The 20378-nt window shown below is 46.1% G+C and overlaps 1 protein-coding gene across 1 annotated transcript in view; it reads right to left on the minus strand.

Annotated features, from left to right (window-relative positions):
• ATP9A (ATPase phospholipid transporting 9A (putative)) overlaps positions 1-20378 on the minus strand; it is a 121257-nt gene that overhangs the window by 41243 nt on the left and 59636 nt on the right. The window contains 5 exon segments of the mRNA XM_032461386.1: positions 2128-2340; positions 10928-11040; positions 11959-12101; positions 14210-14370; positions 15837-15913. Of these exon segments, the coding sequence (XP_032317277.1) occupies positions 2128-2340; positions 10928-11040; positions 11959-12101; positions 14210-14370; positions 15837-15913 (707 nt within the window).

Below are 20378 nucleotides of genomic sequence, written 5' to 3' on the forward strand. Positions count from 1 at the left end.
CCCAGAGGTGGAACAGCTCGGTGCAGTGTGTGCGCCTGGACTGGATCCTGATCTGGGGAAAACATGTGATTTTTTTCTTTTTTTGAAAAAAAGCAGGTGGGACAGCTGATGAAATTGAATAAGATGTGCAAGTTAGATAACACTACTGTATCAATATCAATTTCCTAACTTTGTTAAATGTCCTTGTTTTGTAGGGAAATATTCAGGAAAACGTTTTAGGCAATACTTAGGAATAAAAGGGATCACGCCTGAAGCGTACTCGTCAAAGGTACGAGAGAGAGAGAAAATGATAAAGCAAAAGCAGGTAAGTGTTCACACTTGAAGAGTCTGAGTGTAGTTTTGGTAAAAGGGAATTCTTCGTGGTAATTTTACAACTTTTCCATAATCTGAAGTTACTTCAAAATTTTAAAAGTCTTAAAAAGCCCAGGGAAGATACAAAAATGTAATGTATAGCACAGGGAATACAGGAAATATTTTACAATTTTAAATGGAGTATCATCCATAAAAATATTGCATCACTATTTGCACACCTGGAACTAGTATCGTTTAAGACAGCTATACTTCAATCAAAAAATAATAAAAAGAAAAGTCAAGTCACTACTCTTTGAACTCTTAAAAAAAATAAACTAGGGACTTCAAGCTAAACGTTTAACCCCTGTGTCCTTGATTTTTCTCTTCTGAAAATGGGGATAATCACAGAGACTCTTACTCTCTTACCAGGTCCTGTGCTCAACGTGAATGAAATGAATCTTTTTGGTTTTAGCAAGAGTTTAATGCTTAGATACAAACAGTAACTTAAAAATATGTGGCTTCCTGGACTTCATCAAAATTAAAATCTTTTGTGTTTGAAAGGACACCATCAAGAACATAAAAGACAGCCTTCAGAATAGGAGAAAATATTTGGAAATCACCTACCCTAATAAGAGGCTTTTACCTAGAACATGTAAAGAACTCTTACAACTCAGTAACAGAAAGACACTTAGCACAATTCAAAGAGGGCAAAGGACATGGACAGACATTTCTCCAAAGAAAATACACAAACAGCCAATAAGCACACGAAAGATGCTCAACGTTATCAGCCTGGTATCAGGGAAATGCAAATCAGAACCACCGAGAGGCTTCCCTTCACACTCACTAGGCAGCTAGAAACAGAAGGATGAGGATGAGAAGCGTCAGCAAAGATGTGGGGAAACTGGAACCTCATACCTTGCCGGCGGGAATTTAAAGCGGTGCAGCCACTTCAGAACACAGTGTGGCAGGTCCTCAGGAGGATAAACGCAAAGTTAACATGACCCAGCAATCCCTGTCCTACAGATACACCAGGAGAGATAAGCACACAAGCCCACTCAAAAACCTAGACGCAAATGTTCACAGCATAACAGCCCCTCCACCCAAAAAAGAAAAGAGTCCAAATGTCCACCAACCAGTGAATATGGATAAACAACGTGTAGCATTATCTATTCAATGGAATAAAAAGGCATGAAATAGATACACGCCACTGCACGAAAGAATCTCGAAAACACATGCCAAGTGAAAGAATTCAGGCAGAAAATGTCACACAGTGTACGTTTCCATTTGTACGAAATGTGAAGATTAGGCAAATCCATAGAGACAGAAAACAGGTCAGCGACTGCCGGGGCTGTGGAGAGGGAGGGTTGCGGTCTAGGGGAATACAGGCACGGGGTACTTCCTTTGCATGATGAAAATGTTCTGAAATCAGCGGCGGCAACGATTGCATAACTCCATGAAAACACTTTTTAAAAAAGCCCACTGAACTGTATGTGAGCTGGGTGATTGTATGATATGCAGATGACATCTTAATAAAGCTGTTTTGTTGTTTTTTTTTTTAAAAAAAAAGGAATGTGGTTTTAATGGGACCTGTGCCCCTCATGCACTGGCCGACTGAACCACAAAGATCTCCTGCTCTTTCCTAATTCAGGATGCATCTCAAGTCCAAGGTTACCTCCCCTCGGAAAGACAGAGTCCCGCAGGCATTTGAGAGCGTGTTTCCCTGGTGGTCCCAGCATCATCCAGGCTCCCGCTGCCCTGACAGGTGCTCCCCCTTAGGAACCCCCAACCTGGGGCAGGTGGAAAGTGGACAGGGCATCCCTGTGGGCGGGGGCTCACCTCGTCTGGGCTGGAAGCCTGGTACACGCGGCAGGAGTCTTCGTACTGCTTCTCGGCCTCGGCCTGGTCGGTCACGCCATTGGACTCGTACACGGGGGTCACGTTGTGGCAGAGCGCGATGGCCTTGACTGCTTCGTGCACGCGGCTGCTCATGGTCCGTCGCACTTTGGTGGTGAGCGTGGGGCCCTTCTGAGCAGGCGGGTCCTGGGGCTGCTGCAGGAAGAAGGAACACATAAGGAAGATGACTAGAGGCACAGAGGGGCCTCGGGAGGGAAAAGAATGACGGTGCGGAGTTTATCGCTTTTCCTTCTGCTGCTCCGACACTCGTAACTCTCAGGGGTGACGCTGCCAGGAAGGGCATGGATTCTCAGGGATCCAGTCATTTGCACTAGGCCAAAAAAAAAGCAAAATAAACAGAGGAAAAAATGACAACTGAGTGAATGTGCACGACTGTACCTGAGAACGTGTGAACGCTATCTTCCTTTGGGTGGAGCTGGGGGCCTCTGACCGAGCGAAGGCCCCACCACACTGCAAGCAATGCTGGTGGTTCAGACCAGGGCCTCCGGACCATGGCACTCCTGATGTCTGGGGAGGATAATTCTCGCTGGGGAGCGTCCTGTGCACAGCAGGAGGTTTCACAGCATCCCTGGCCTCCAGCTACTAGATGCCAGAAGCAACCCCCAGGTGTAACAAGAGACCAAAAATGTCTTCAGATGTTGCCAAATGCCCCATGGAGACCAAAATCATCCCGTTTGGAACCACAGTCTTAAATGCACATTCTTATTGGTTTAAAATCGAAGACAGCAGCATCGACGGGAGCTCTAGGGTAATAACCATCAGCAACACGCCACCCGGGGCAGGAGGGAGAGCATCAGTGACAACCGGAAGGAAGCCTGGAGGGACGAACATATTGCAAAAGGGCACGGAGAACCCCACGTCGGGCACACTTTCAAGAGCAAACTTACACGTGCTCAGGCTTTGCCTCCCACGCTGACTGCAGACCCTAACTCTGGTCTAAGGAGCAGTTCCGTGGCTCACACAGCCCTCATCCATCCCTTCATTCGGACCTTTCACCACCTGGCTTGGCTCCCTAATGGGTTAAATCTTGGGGAAATGGTTTAGAGCAACCTGGTAAAAAGAGTATTGAATGTTAAGAAAGCTGAGCTTTATTCTTGGATGGGGTATGAACAGCTGTGTGAACTCAACCAGTCCCATCTGCACTCTGGGCCCTGGTTTCCTGTACATGAGAGGAGCAGGCCAGGGGGTGGTTCTCAATCCACATACTGAGTACCAGGAATCCCAAGAAACCCAGTCAGCACCACCGAATGTGGAGAGCAAACAGCCCCTTTCCCACCTGCTTTACACATCAGGTACCATGAAGGCCTTGCTTTGAAAGAGAGGGTTCTATTGCCTTAAAATATAACAATAAAAAATTAAGACACTGGAAAGTGACCACTTGTTAACAGTCTGTGGCTTAGTGTTCCTTTAGACTCAGATGCCCTCCCACGACCCACAAGACCCACCTGATCAGCTTCTCTCTCCAAGCTCCTTCCTGCCTCAGGGCCTTTGCACCTCCTGTATCAGCTGCCTGAAATACCATGTCCCAAATCCCTGCAGGGCTAGCTCACTCAACTTCATCATTCAGGTCCCAATTCAAATGTTACCTCCTCAAAGATGCCTTCTGAGTCTCTTACTCCACACTCCCCCCATGTGGCCTTTCCCCTGGAAGTCATGTTTCCATATTACCATGTGTTTTATTGTCTTCATTGTCTAAAACAGGCTTGTTTACCTGTAATTCTCCTGTTAGACCATAAGAACAGATAGCCTGTCTATTGACTTGTCTAGGGCATCAGATATTTGCTGAACAAATGAACAACTTAATATTCCTAAGGTGATGGTGAGATGTCTTCACTTGACATGAATTTCTCTTTCTATCTCCAAGAAGAAATAAATATCAAATTGACCAACATCAGTTCCAGATTTTAAATCGCTGTCTGGGACAAAGGATCTGCAAGAACCTTCCTGCCTCCACAACTGAGTCTCAGAAGCTAGAGATGCTGCCTGTGGACTTACTGAATACTCTGCTGCATTAAAAACATATTTTATCCGACGGAGGAGAAGCGATCCGATCTTTTAGAATGAATCGTGTTTTATACCCACGAACACGTGGTTGCCCAAAATAGAGAACAGATGGGTTATGAGAAACAAGAAAAGGACTTCCATTTGATTTTTTAATACTATTTTTAGCAGTGGCATTAGACTCCTCAGGTAATTAGACAATTACTAAATTATTCTGGTCATGCAGGCACACACACTGCTCTGGCTTCCTGCTCTGTTAACCTTTGGTGGCAAGAGGACACAAGTTTCACTTCCAGGCCAAAGGGCACCGCATGGTAACAATAATTAGAGTAATATATCAGAACTACAGTTTAAATGAATCATTATTTGCCAAGTGCTTTTAATTATAAAGAATTTAACTCTAAAATCATAAGGAGGACTAAAGATTTACAGAAAGGTCCTCACTCCTGGAGAGACTAAATCAAAAACATTTTTTCTGAGTTTTGTAATTTATGTTCTAGCCGTGGATGCGTGTCTTCATTTTTTTTTTTTTCCCACATTCCTCAGCACCTGGACCAAATTATTATTTAACATCAGGAGCAATAACAAGACCTTTGACAAAGTAATTGCTCTGGCCGGCAAGCTTTCCTAACAGGGGTTTGAAGGAAAGCTGAGTTAAGGGCATCTTTCACAACACTTTGGATTTTATAAGCAATCTGATTATGTCTCCAGAAGTCAAATACTTCCACTAATATTTTAAACATAGGATAACTGAGCTCTGGGGGGTTTGCACTGCGGGTAAAACCACACCAGAGCAAGGCAGAAAGAGACGCACCGCCCAGATGTTTGCAAAGACCTCACTCTCAGAACAGGGGGACCACCTGACAACAAACCAGACGATGAGGGCGGTTAACCCAGACCAACCTCACGGGAGACTGGTTTAAGTGTCTCCACATTCATTTCTCTCTCTCTTAAATTGATACTCGTCCCCCTTTCCTACTAAGATGTTTCAGGGAAGAGGGGTCATAACCACTGATTCTGAAGTTCTTTTAATTTGCAAACAAAAGGCTCATACACACACCAAACGGTGATGCAGAGTATCACGAAGGTGCTCGGAATAACCAGGGGCTCAGCCAGCGTTAGTACTGGGCCCAGTTGCCAAACGTCCCCACGTTCCCCATATGGAAGAGTTTCACATTGTACAGTGTTTATCTCCAGCCTCCTCCCCATGGGCCCTTTAACCTACACACATTTCTTCTTACTTAAAAAATACCAGGGGAAAATAAAAACAGATGTGGTATCCACAGAGGCAGGTTATGACTCTTTTTGCCCTGGGGCAGAAACCACTGGTCCTCTTAAGGAGGGAGGGCAGAACAGGGAGGTCAGCAGTTGGGTGAGGAACCCAGCTCTCCAGATACAAAGGCCCGACTCAGGCCCTTGCAGGGGCGGGGGCACCTCGCACCATGTAACACTTCAGTCTTTCCACGGCACCTCGGCCAACGAATGAGACGTGGAGACTCAATGGAAAAACAGGCCTTCATTTCTCATTAATAATCCACGGCAGAGGTATTTCCCAGTGAGAACTCCAGCCTGTATTTCAGGGAAGATTAACACAAAAACTACATGCTGAGTCACCATGAATACCAATTGTCTCTCTAAAAGCAGTGGAAACATCACCACTTACGAACATGGGTAATATCAACGGATGTCATGGACGGGTTGCAACTGGTAAAAATACACCATTGAAGGGAAGAAATTTGTTTCCATCAGCCCACTTCATCCCCCAAATAAAGCTCAAAGCTGGGAACTCATCAACCTCAAAGGGCCACCCTCACAGAGACAGGCTCGGAGCTGCTACTTCCAAATGAATCAAATGACTGACAGGCTGATTCAGCGACTGAATAAATACATCATCTACCATTTAACAGGCGACGTCTCTCAGCGTGCCAAAGGCGACAAACTTCAGTTCACTGAAACGGAACCATGTATAACACAGGGGTTCTAACGTGAGAGGTTCTGCCCCGCACTGGGCAGTGTCTGGAGATACCTGGGGTTGTCACGGTGAGGGAGGGGGGTGCTGCTCCAGGCATCCTGACGGTAGAAGGCAAGGATGCTGCTGAACATCCTAAAACACACAGGGCGGCTTTCTTGACAGAGCAGCATCCAGCCCATTATGTCAATATGCCTAGCTGAGAACCATCTATAAAGCCACTGCCACCATGACACCAGGGTCAGGACGCGGGGGAGGCCCAGCGGTGCTAGTCTGCTGAATTGAATCCTGTCCATTTAAGATTCGGATTTTTTGCATGAATTTTGAGGGCTTTTTTTTTTTTTTTAATATTGCATCACAATATAATTTGTCTTGACTTCCGTGTTTTTTCGCCATCTCAATACATTTTGCTCCCTAGATGTATGCTCCTTAACCCCCTCAATCCTGGTTCTATTATAAAAACCATTAAAAATTATCACGACATGAGTGAAAGTAAAAGAAGTTGGATAGTGTTATTTTAACAGCGGTTCTTAGCCAGAAATGCTTCTCTGCATAACCAATAAAAGATTTTAAGAAATATATACGCTTGGGCCCTCAACACTTAAAGTAGGGCCCAGGCATATCTCTGTGTTTTTAAACTTTACATGCAATTCTGATGCTCAACTTTGTTAAAAAGAATTACAAAAATTATGACACCTTCTTGTTGAAAAGAAAAATGAGTAAAACAAAGTAAGCTCTGTGTCCCAGAAAAAAACACAGATAAAAAAATCCTTCCTCAAGAAAACATAACCGTCTCTGTGTTTCCCACAGATGCAGGAAACAAGACGTGTCCTGTACGGGACGCAGTGTAAGTCCTGACAAACTGAACGCATCCAGCACATACATGTCTCGTTTAGGAAAGTAAAGCACAAACTCACACATTCACCAATATCCTTATGAAAAAGGAAAAAAAAATGCTCAGTCAATTCCAACTCTCACAAATCCTGAAACAGTATCAGAGACAGAATACTAAGCGAAAAAAACCACAGTTCACAGATCAACACGTGTGAAATAATGCCGACTCTGTTTTTTTGAAAGCTGTGAGTTTACACGTGCAGATCAGCCTAGAAGACCACGCAGAAGCACGCATCTGAGTGTTGTCTGCAACAGGATGTCATGAGGCTCCCCCTCTCCAGTCATTCATTTTTTTCAGGGACATATATGTTAACAAGAGTTAAATAAAGGTATTTCCACTTGCGAAGGGGAGTAAAATAAAACAATGACTACACAGTCCAAGTAATACAGACTAGTTGTCTCAAAATATTTTGAGCACGTTGAGAAAAAATTTAAGTACCTTCTACCTACATGTATTTAACTTTGTATAAATATAGGGCGTTATAAAAAAATTCTAAAATGATATGATAAAAATGAAAACAGCATTATTCACAGAATTAGCTAGTATCTCAAAATAACAAAACACACACTCAGGGTAAGGGGCATTGGGAATTATAGATTTAAAATTACGTTTCAAATTGTCACATCTGTTCCTCACTCACACCAGGGCATGAAGGCCTGACACAAGCTACAACCTGGAATAACCTTGGAGATATTATGGCAAGTGAGATAAGCCAGGTGCAAAAGGTACCGACTGATTCCATTTATCAGAAATGTCCAGAAAAGGCAAATCCACAGAGATAAAAAAAAAAAAAAAGCAGACTGGTGGTTGCCAGAGGCTGGGTGAGAGGTGGGAGTCTAGGAGATGGGGGTTCCTTTCTGGGGTGATGAAAAGGTTCTGAAATTAGATAGTAGGTGATGATTGCACGATGCCGACAATGCGCTAAAAAACACACTGAACTGTACCCTTTATAAAGGGTAAATTTTATGGTCTGCGAGTTATATCTCGATTTTTCAAAGGTGCCAATAAATAAAGAAGTAAGTCAGTGGAAAAAAAGTCATCACATCTCCTTAGCCTGTTGTGGGTTCACCTCATAACACGTTGGCCATTTTCTTGTGGTTTGCTTGGCCTTGTATTAATCACCTGGAGTTTCCCTGCAGGAATCTTGTAAAGCCACCTGCCCTCTTTACGAGGTTTTAAGTTAAACAACATCCCTAAAACCGGTCACCTGGACGCCCATAAAACGCACTCTGTATTTCAATGTTCCAAAAACAAACAATCGTAGAATCCTACGCCCTCCACAGAGCACCTCAAGGCCGCACCTGACAAGCGCTAGTCTGAGACATGGAAGGAGGGCCCCTGGGTCAGTCTCAGTGCTGTTAGTCAGGTGTACACTTTGCTTTAGTTTTGAAGATAAAAATGACAAGTGAATAGACACTCTAGTCCTTTCTTCCTGCACCCCATTGGGTCATCCTGCAAACTCTGTTCTGGAGTCCACAGACTGAGGTGCTGATGTTCTGAAAAACAAGGGCAAACCTCATATGTGCAGTAGCTATTCTCCAACTCTTGTTACACTTTGGAATCACTGTAGGTCCAGGGGGGAGGGTAGAGCTCAGTGGTAGAGCACATGCTTAGCATGCACGTGGTCCTGGGTTCCAGCTCCAGTGCCTCCATTAAATAAATAAATAAACCTAATTGCCTCCCCCACCAAAAAATTTTTTTTAATTTAAAAATTAAAAAGAAAAAAAACCAAAAACCAAAAAACTGTAGGTCCAGGCACTACTCCTAGAGGTTCTGACTCTGTCCCAGGTGACCTGATCCAGGAGTTCCAAATCCTCCACTTCAGGAAACACTGTTAGAAAATCTCATTATTAAACTCTAAAGGTCAGAGGAATGACTGTTACAAGCTCAGATGAATCATTTCAGGGTGGTGGGTATAATCTAAGATTGGAGAGTGTGATGGTTCCACAACTCTGTAAATTTACTAAAAAATCATTGACTAAGTACATTTAACATGGCTGAATTTTATGGTATGTATGTTATAAATCAATAAAGCTGTTTAAAAAAAAACACAGGAAAGCCTTCATACTTGTCATCACAAAAGTATTCATGCATTTACTGCACGGTTTTTAGACATCATGAGAGAAGGATGCACACAGCTTTGATTTATCCCTGTAACACCGAGCTGTTTTAAACCCAAGGCCAGGATGGGCAAATCAATTTATGAGCTTCTGCAAAGGGAGGGTTATGAGTTAAAAGTTCACAGTAAGAAATGTTGTTTTCTGACTTTAAACTTTTTACAAAGAGCGTTATCTGTTGCAAACCAAAAGCGGACCACAAAAGCTGCACTATACAAATATCCCAAGAGAGGGTGGCTTCTGTAAATACCACAAGCTCTTAAAAATACCAACCAAAATGGGCAAGGGTGTGCCTCCTGTCGGGGGTACACACCTCAGTCTATGAAGCTGTCTAATATAACCATCGGAGGGCCAGCATGGCTGAGACGGGGCTGAGAGGGAGGGAGGCAACCCCGCCAGGTGCTGACAAGCATGCCAATCCACAGAGCCGCCCCTCAACAGGAGCCCGGAAGGCACTGGGGTTGATGGTTCAGAGGGGAAAAATATCCCAAGACACAGAAATGAGGCGGCTCACCCTACCCTAAATGCTGAAGGCAGTGGTGTCACGCGGTGAGCGGGAGGGGGCAGGGGCAGGAATGGAAGCCAAGGCTGGACCACACTGGAAGCCTCAGGCCCCAAGGGGGAGCTGCCAGTCCCAGGCTATCCTGTGCTCCTGGGGTGATGGGAGAGGCCAAGCAGGTGACCTGGGGGGAATGCACCTGTGACTGAAGGCAGGCAGTGATGGCGCAGGAAGCAGGGGCATTTCCCAAAACCGTGGACAGAGCTCTCAGGGTAAATGCAAGTGGTGCTAGCTAAGGCAAGAACATCTTAGAGAAGCAACTGCAGGGGATTCAGGAGGAACGTCGGGATGGTGGGTACACCGTCCTCATGAGCCACGAGCAGCGATGCTAAGCATGCAGGTGTGAGCACAGGCTCTCCCCTCATCTTAATGAGTCAAACCTCGAGGGTATCAGGCCTAAGTCAGTGTTTTTTGTTTTGTTTTTAAAACATTACCAGTAATTTTGATGAGGAGCCAAGGTGAGGACCCACTGGTCTAACTTTATAGGAAATTTAGGACACTTACAAGTTGTATCTTTCTTTAAAAAAAAAAAAAAAGATTGGTTTTGAAAAACTTTGCAGGAGAAAAAAAAGCAGGAGCAGATAAACTGAACGTCATCTCTGATCATTTCTTCCACGAGACTGCTGAGTTGAAAAGAGGCAAGGAACTAAATCAGCAACATAGTAATTATTTCACAAGTAGCCCATTAATTATTGCTGCTTTGGCTCATAACTGGCGAGAAGGGAAAATAAACATGTTTGTAAATTTGAAGTAAAACCAACCATTAGGTTCTCAAAGCTCTTTCCAACACCAGTTATTGGAAAACAATTATTTTCTCATGTTTCCCCCCAATATGCATCAGTATTTCAATAGCTTAACCCCAGGGATGAAGAAGATGGGGGAAAACTTCAACCGCGGGTTTATTCAAAGTGTGAAGAATTCGTGAATGCCAGGGGCTTGGAAGGAAAGGTGGGCGGGAGGAAGTGAGGAGCGACCGCTCCTGGAAACTGGGTTTCTTTCTAGGGGGGGATGAAGATAAAATTGATTGTGGTGACGGTTACACAACTCTGTGAATACACAAAAAAGCCACTGAAGTGCACGCTTTTAATGGCAGCGGATCACATGGCATTCTGAGTTCTTCTCAATACAGGCGTTAGTCAATGTGAAACAATTATTTTGGGTAAGGAAACAGGAGGCTTTACCTGAGTGTAAATACTAAAAATGTGGCTTTGTACTTCATCCATCGAGTCGAGCCCGTAGGCCACGGTGCCTAGATGGAGCCGTTTGAAAACCATCTCATTCTGGGTAAGAGTTCCTGAAACACAAGACAAATGGGTAACTGTGCCGACATCCTGGAGCTTTCGTTATGAAGTCATGACAGCTGTTGGGCTTTGTTCTTCTGAGAGTTTGCTACGTGTCATACACTGGTTTCAGCACTCCTGCTGGAGCAGACGTCTGTGGTATTTTGTTGGCCCAGAATCCTGGAATTTCTTTTGAGAATAGCGTCCCAGGTTTCTAGGGGGAATTATGACCCTTGTTCTCTGGGATGGTCCAGAGGGAGTGTCAATCAGGGTGTCTGACTCATTCATTGGTCTAGAGAGTACCACGTGGCATATGTGAGGCCAAATCGATTCTAACCTAAAGGAATCTAAACCCGGAGCAGACAGACACACGTGGATGGAAGACAAGTGGAGACAAGAGAGCATCCCAGGGGGTCCTGATGCTGACACAGCCAGAACTTCCTGGTTCTTTTTCTCTGATTTACCCAATCTTTGCAACAGACTCCCTTTTATCCCATGCTCATTAAATGGTAGAGATGAAGCTTAAATCCAGGTCTCCCCATCTGCTCTCAACCACTATGATAACCTCGTCACCTGACAGATGCTAAATTGTGGAGCAGCATTTGGGGGTGTGGCTACGAGGTGAGGACTTGAAGCCCGAGTTCAAAGCCTGCTTCTGCCACTATGTGCTTCTCACAAGTCACTTAACCACCTAACTCACAAGGTCAGCGGGAGGATTCAGTAAGTAACTGTAGCCAAACACCCAGAAGACTTTCCCACATAATTAGCACCAAGTAAGGCTTTGCTGCTAACACTGTCATCACCAGATAGTCGACATTTATCAGAAGATGAAGACAACGAAACAGCAGCAGCACGCATCTCTTAACACCTTAGAAGGAGACTCCACGTACCTTCTTTGACCTTGAATCCTGTGAGGGCCCCAGAAAACTCACCTGTCTTGTCTGTGAGCAAGTAGGAAATCCTCCCCAGCTGCTCGGGGATCGTGCTGGAACGAACCACCGTCCCGGGGATTTTTGAGTCCCTGCGGATGACCCAGCTGTACACGATCTTGCCCATGTCCAAGTTCACACGCAGACTGGGCAGAAAACCAGAGCAAACAGGTTAACAGGATAGACCACAGACTGCTCATAGCTCTGTTTGTAAACAAGGACTCTAAATACACTTCATCGGTGCCATAAGATCTAGAATCACACCCAGCAGAAGCACACGGCTGGGGCTGAATCCACAGATTTAACAGGAAGTCTACACCACTATCAAATTCACATGAAACTATTCTTTTATGGACCAGAATAAAATATGAAAATTTAAAATAATGAAAAGGTAGTTGTTTTAGCCTTACTTTTTTTTTATTATTATTTATTTTGTGGAGGAGAGTAATTAGGTTAATTTATTTATTTTAATGGAGGTGCTGGGGATTGAACTCAGGACCTCGTGCATGCTACACTCTACCACTGAGCTACACGCTGCCCCAAGCCTTACTTTAAAAAAAAATTACTAGTCCTCTGTGCTAATATATTTTTGATACTTCCCATTTTTTAAATTTTGGTAAAATATACATAACATAAAGCTTACCATTTAAAGCATTTTACATTTAAAGCATTTAAAGGGTATACTTCAGTGACATTAAGTACATTCACATTATCATGAGACCATCACCACCATCCTTCTCTGGAACTTTTTCATTTTCCCAAACTGAAATGTCATACCCAGTATATAGTAATTCCCCATCTCCCTTTCTCCAGCCCCTGGCAACCACCATTCTACTCTCTGTCTCTAGGAATCTGACGACTCTAGGAACTTCACATTGTAAAATCATTCATGACTTGTTCTTTTGTGTCTGGCTTTTTTCACGTAGCATAATGTTTCCAGGGTTCATCCATGTTGCAGCATGTGTCAGAAGTTCCTTCCTTTTTGAGGCTGAATAATATTCCATTTTATGCATCATACTCATTTTAAAATATTATTTTATTGCAAAAATAAAAAGAAATCATCAAATTCATTCATAATCCTATAAACCAATCAAATGGCTAACTACTGACTAGTCACAGGCCACATGAAGATTCAATTCACTCACGTTCCATCACGGTGTAGACAGAACTTTAAAGACTACAATTACATGTAACATCACAGTACGGACATTTTTTTGCTAGCAATAAATTAGATTTCTTTATTCTTTGAAACCATCACTCAGAGAACCCTGGCTAGGGGTCAGTCTCCCTGTGCTAGTCATACTATTGTACCAAAGCCAAATCTCTGTCCTCGGAAGAATACAAAGTCTATCTGGGATGACGTAAATACACAAAAGAGCAAGACAGAATACAGGGCAATATACCAAGTGTAAGAGACTTCATAGGCACTACAAGTGTGAGGGAAAAGATCTGGCTTATTTTAACAATTATTTACTGTTCATTTATTATGGGGGAAAAAGTAGAAACAAGTATCCAACAATACGGGTCTAAATAAATTATTACACACAGAATATATACTAGAACAGTTCTAATAAACGATGGTGTGTAAGGATATTTGATGTGAAAAGTTATCTGTAGCACATCCTGTTAAAAAAAGAGTGGGGGCGGGGACAGATTTTTACGTAGAGCAAAATCTCCTTTTTTCTAAAATAGAAAGCAATCTAGACAATATATATATCCCAAAACAGTAACAATTATCCTTCAGTTGTGAGATTAGGGATGGCGTTTATTTTATTCTTTTGCTACTGTGAATCTTTTTTTCTATGACAATCTATTACTTACGTTATTTCTTTAACCATTTATTCAGCCTTCAGATGAGGTAGGCAAACAATTGTCTGGCATGTGCCACGAAGCTTCCATTGTTAATCAATCACAATGAACTTAGACTCAGGCTCTGAATCCTTCTTAACACAGCACCCCCAACAGCCACCACCAGCCTCCTGGAGCTGGCAGATGAGAGGAAATCCAAATGGCCCATCTCGTGTGGACTGAGCAAGCCAAGGCAGGCTTTTGAGCACAGAGTAATTCAAGACCAGATGATGCAGGGAGGGACGGGCCCGTCCAATGCTCCAGCCGCACACCGTGGCCCACACTCCCAACCCTGACTGTTCCTGGTCATCACTCTACAAAGGGACCAGCCACTTCTCAAAACCACAAAACCATGATCTTCAAATGAACAGGGAGGAGAAAACATCAAACCCAGTTCTCTGCTCACCTGATGGGAATGATGTTGGAAAACAAGAGGAGGAAGCGGATGATCTGCAGGTACCAGCGCCCGGCAAAGTGCTGGAGGGCGACCATGACCAGCGACACCACCACCAGAGCCCCAAAGAGGATCTTGGTGAGGCAGTTCACTTCCAGGTCAAACAGACCAATCTGTGGGACAACGCACAGAAGGACGCTTCTGATTAGTGGTGCAACCCTCAGCCCGCCTGGAGACCCGGCCCCTCCCCCCCAGACACCTCTGCCTGCTGAGACAGTGGGGGCCCCGTCTCTGGCTGCAAACCCTGGGCCCCACAGCTACAGACACCCAAGGCACTGCAACGAGCTCTGATTTCGATTTTTTCTTAATGACTTAAGATTTCGTCTTGGAAACACAGAAGCAATAGGCTGCTGCCGTCCTTGGCGGTGCCGTGCACTGCCTGGCCTGTACCGTCTGCACAGCAGCCTGTAAAGGGCCTCATCCCACACCCAGAGCGCTGCACCTCACCCCGATTCCATGTTGTCTGGAAATTCAGGGCACACAGACAGCACTGGTGGTACCTGATTTTTAGGTGCTGCATTAATGAACATTATTATTTTGACAATTATATATTTATTTTAATGTGTTTTTTTTTTAAAGGAACCAGCATGTGAAACCTGTAACTGCAGAAACATGGCCCCAGATAAAGCTGAAACACCCAATAAGTGACATTTACAGGTGTGATGATGGTCATTAATGGTGGTCATGACAGTGGGGTGAGACAGCCAGCATTTGGTCACAGTACCTACAAAGGAGATCCTTCTGCAATTTTCTGACCATTAGAAACCGGAGAGGGTCACGGTGAGAAGTGAGCATCACGGGGCAATGAGGCAGACCGCAGAGCTGACTCTGCACCCCATGCCACGGCCACTCGCTCAGCGGGGGTCTGAATCTGGGTCTACGCAGCCTGGCCAGCACATGGCACTTCCCCGGGACGCTCTTCCTCCCTAAGGCGAGGCTGTAGCAGCCCCCGTGCTCACAGGCTGGTGAGCACAGGACACGGCAAACAGGCTCAGCCGTCCACTTTAAAAGCTTTTAAAACTTTTATGTGCTCATAGACAGGCAGCTCTCATCTAACTGTGCTTCCTCCTTTACCTGCGTTTTTCACCAGTCGAAGGTTTGTGGCAACCCCGTGTCACCAGATGGTGTTTAACATTTTTAGCAATGAAGTACTTTTAAATTAATGTATGTACACCCTTTAAATTTCTAGACATAAGGCTATTACTAGACACTTATTAGACAAGAGTACAGTGTAAACATAACTTCCCCATGCACTGGGAAACCAAACGTTCATGTGATTTGTTTCATTGTCATCATTGTGGAACCCGTCCACGGCATCTCCGAGGGCTGTCGGCACACATGGACACACATTTACCATGTGCCCGTATTTACAGATACACACACCTACACACACACACACACACACACACACACACACACACACACACGGGAAAAGATGGTAACTTTGTATAAATGAAATCATACCATTAAGTGCCCCCTGCTTTTAAATCTAGCACGTCACCCCACCAACACCCCTTCTCAAACGACATCAGGCCAGGAAGCTCTGGCGAGGAAGCACACCCTGAGACCGCGCACACACCTTGCTTCGAGGATTTGAGGTATTCATGACGCTCCGGAGCTCTCTCCCCGTGTAAAGAACAACGCCCACAACAGTACCTAAAGTGAGAAAAACACGACCCAAAGAAACGTTAATCCAGACAGGCAGGCTTACAGAGAGGAGTCTGACCCGCCTGAGAGGACATCCTGTCACTCCAGCACCCACACCATGAGAATGTCCCCAAGTTTACGACGGGGCCAACCAAGATCTCCGTCCACACCGATGAGATGGAAGCCCCCAGCCACGCGTGGCCGCTCACAGTTAAATTCCATTAAAATTAAATGAAAAAAGTTTCCCATTTTCACTTGGCCACATTTCCGGTTCAACAGCCACACAAGGCTAGTGGCCGCCACGCGGACAGGGAAGACACAGAGCACCTCCACTATCGCTAAGAGTTCTACTGGTCAGTGCTGGTCTCTGGGGTCCGACAGCCTCTGACAGCATAAGAGGTGGGGGAGCAACGCTCTGCCCTTTATGCCACTGACCTGAGAGCTTCCAGGGGTGCCTAGAACTTCCTAAACTTCGTGGCCTAGTGAACACACCCTTCTCAGTAGGGCACGTTCTTCCCGCTGAGTGGTTCCTTTCAGATTTGGGGTGTAACGAGCACACTTGGGGGATGTCTGTCTAGATGACAATTCATTCCTGAGAACTTCCCGCTCCATCCCTGCCTGCAGCACAATAATGAAAGACATCAATCCTTGTAAAGAATTCCTAGAAGAAACACAAATGGCCAATTAACATTAGAAAAGGTGCCTAACCTAGGGGATAATCAACGAATGGCCATTTTTAACCCTATCCTACTATACTGAAATCCAAAAGACCGAGAACATCCAGGGTTAGCCAAGAGGCGGGGAACTAGACTCCATCGTGCACGATGCTGGCCAGGGTGTAAACTGGAATAGCCTGATTTAGAGGGAGGATTCGCGATAATCTGTCAGAAACGTACCTTTGTCTCCCCTTTTCAGTGTGTGCCAGGAAGACGCCCCACACAGTGGGGGAGACGGACAACTGAGAAGGAGAGCAAGACCCCGGGTAATCACAGAGCGCGGCGCGTGCCGTGGTGACACAAGCAGAGGAAGACAGGAGAGGACTGGGGAGGCTGCTGGTGTGTACCGGGCGGGCAGGGACACAGTCTCTGAGTTGAGAACATCTGAGCGGAAGCTTGAAGCATGAGAAGGGCCAGCCCACCAAGCTCTCAGGAAAGACCCCAGGAATACAGACGAGCTGGTCTCCACCGGATAAAGAAAACCCCTAAGCTTCTCTCCTCTGGCACCTGGCTCTCGGAGTGCCGCCCTCAGAGGGCTGTACCAAAACACTCGGGGAGGCTGAAACAGAGATGGGAACCGAGCCCAGCCCCAGAGGAAGTGCCGGGGCTGTGTCTCCTGGACAAAGAGCCCTGGGCGGAGACACTGAGGTCCCCCAACTTAACGCACACGGTGTTCCACACAATGCGATTCCTTTCCAGAGAGGTTCTCGGCAGATGGCAGGCCGGCGAGAGCAGGCTCCCGGGCAGATGGCAGGCTCCCGTGAGCGCAGGCCCGGCCCAGCGGCAGATGGTCCGACTGGGAGCCGAGCCTGGGCTGAGCAGGGGCGGCTGCAGGCCACTGCACTCACTCCGGGGTGGGTCTCAACCCTGATGACCAGGGCTCAAGAGGGTCCAGGACAGGGGCCCCTGAAGGGAGTGTCCCCCGTCCAGCACTGGCCAGTCTCAATGCCTCTGAAGGCTGCTGGAAATGGCCATCCCCCAACACCTCTCTGTGCTCAAGGCCAAAACTGCCTCTAGGAGATGCAGAGCCCGGCCTCAGCCACCCAGGGCGGCAGCACGCCCACCGGCAGCCCACAGAGCTGCGCTGGTTAGGCCTGCCCGGGGCTTTAAAGGTTTATAATTTGTTGCCAACTTCTAAACACAGGAGCTTTCATATAAAAAGAGGTTCCGGCTTCTTCTGGAAAATCGGAAGATCTGATGCTACTGGGTCTGTGGTCCTCATCGTGTTCGCAGCAGGTGGTGAGCACAGACACTCCGTTTAGCCTGGCCCCGCTCATCACAGTCCCCACCCAGCCCTTGAAGACCACCTGACCCGAGCCCCTCCACCCCCAGACCTCTGCCCCTGCTTCCTCTGCTGTCACTCCTGCGGTCCCTCCTTGTCCCCACTACCCTCCTCACTCTCGCCCTCTGCCGCCTGCAGACTGCGGCATCCTCTCCATCCCGCCAGCCAGCATCTCCACCGAGCCAAGCTGCTGTGGTCAGGAACTTCACAAGTCCTTCCAAACTCTCCACGGCTGTGTGCAGCTGGGTCAGAACTACACCATGACTCCTTTGTTCCTCATTCGCAACAAGGTAAGCAAGCAAGTAGACGCTGCTGGGACGTTCAAGTGTGTGATCCCAGGACAAGCTCCGAGGAACAGGGTATAAACCAGCTGGGCATTACCAGACTCACGGGGCAAGGCACACATGGTGTGACCTGCGTGCTGGTGACACACAGCAGGGCCACAAAGATCCATCTGCTACAGACTGGAGGGTGGGGGAAGTGGGGCAAGAAACTGTTTCCTCTCCACAGAGAGTCTGAGAAGAACTGAAGTCTGTAACATCCAGGCTCCTTCTCTGCCAAGCACCCCCACCACCTGCCTCCCCATCCCTTTCCTATCACCGCCCCAGTGACTCCTCAGCCTAGCAGCACTGTGTGGGGTCACCATGGTAACTGCATCCTCTACAGACTGATGCCAGCCAATGCAGCTGGACCCTTAGCATCGCCTGGAAAGCTTTCTTCTTCTTTAAACTTTCAACTGATAACAGTGGAGTGACCAAGACACAAGAGTTAGATTCTAAAGGGAATTAAAAAGTGAAATCTCATATAATTAAGAGTATGCCTGATGGGTATTTTTCTAGTTGAGCAACAGAAGAAAACAGCTCGCACTTAATTCTGTGTTTGCATTAGAATCAGAGTGCAGTCAGCAGTCTACTGGGTGAGAAGTAGGGGAAACTGAGGTCAGCTAGGAAAATGGTTAACTGCCCAGCTCCTCCGACTCCCTCCAAAACACACGCCCACTGAAGGGCATGGGAGGCAGTGCCACTGAATCACTTGAATCATGGCTCTCTCCCTGTCTTCCTACATCACCAAGCACAAAGAGAAGAATTCACACAAGTGATAAAATGCATGTTTTAACTGCAGAGCGCATTTCTGATGAACCGTCTGAAATCTTTTCTCCCATCTTCAAGATCCCAATTCACCTTCCATTCTCCCCCTCCCAGGAGATGATCTCTTCAAGGCTGTGTGACCTTAGGCAAGTTGCTTAACCTCTCTGAGACACAATTCTTCATTCCATTAAATGTCCTCATTTCATGTTGTGAGATCAAAGCAAGAGAATGGCAGCAAAAGTAATAAGTGCCTGACGAACAAGACTCACTATTGTTCATCTCTGACATTGAGGCTGACAAGCCTTTTCAAACTCATCCCCTCCTCCTCAGAATTCTTCACGTTCTCACTAAAGCACCTTCCCTTTTTACTGGTTTCAGAGGAAATCATAGAACTCTCCTTCCTCCCATCTCGTCTGCCGTCTGTATTAAGCTTAGGGTAATGTATAAACCCATGAAGGTGGGCACAAGGATCCTCTGGTAAACCACAGCACCAGACCTAGCAACGGAGCTTGGCGCTGTCACGAGTAGGTGCTAAACAAAGATGTGCTGTGTGGAAAGAAAGAAAGTAGGAAAGAAAGAAGAAAATCACCAGAACGAAAACCAAACAGACACGTGCACGTGTATTTCTTATGGAAATATTAACATCATCAAAACAAGTGCCGAGCAAACTAATCGTCAGTCACCCCTACCCTGACCCACCCAAGGGCAACCACTACCTTGAGTGCAAAAAGGGACGTGTGTACCGTTCACGGCACAGCCCGGCGAGGAGACGGGCACATCTCCCGGCATCCCCGACTTCAGTCCTGCCGGTGCCAGGTGCACACGACCAGGTTTTAACCCCACCTCCTCAACACCTCCCTCTGTTCCACCTGAAGACACAGGCGTGTATCACAGGATGTTCTCCAGCCCAAAGTGAGTGCCAGCTCGTGCTCCGTCTCCAGGCCCCATCAGGCTGTAGCTTCACACCAAGCCACCAGCACGAATCGGTCCAAGTGTCTGGAGCTGCGGTTGGAGCGGAAGGAAGACCCCCTTCACTAGTTATTTGTCCTAACTTCACTCCTTAAACCACAATGTATTCCAGGTAGAGCAAATATTTTCATCTAAAACCATATTAAACACTCCAACTATATAAAAAGTTTAAACCTTCCTGCCGAAACATGAATGAGATCAACTGGGGAATGGTAACTGCAATTAAGATGACAAACAGAAGGGTAAGAGCCTGACGGTGTAGAGTGTAGAAACCATGTTTTTAAATGAGCCCATCAAAGACAAAAATGGGCACGAGGCATAAACTGGCAATTTGCAGAGTTTTTTTTTTTTAAATGCAAGTAAACTAAACACAAAGAAAGATGTTCAACTTCACAAATTATTTTTTAAAGCCAAACCAA

This window comes from Camelus ferus, chromosome 19 (genome assembly GCF_009834535.1).
Source record: "Camelus ferus isolate YT-003-E chromosome 19, BCGSAC_Cfer_1.0, whole genome shotgun sequence".
Classification (NCBI taxonomy): Eukaryota; Metazoa; Chordata; class Mammalia; order Artiodactyla; family Camelidae; genus Camelus; species Camelus ferus.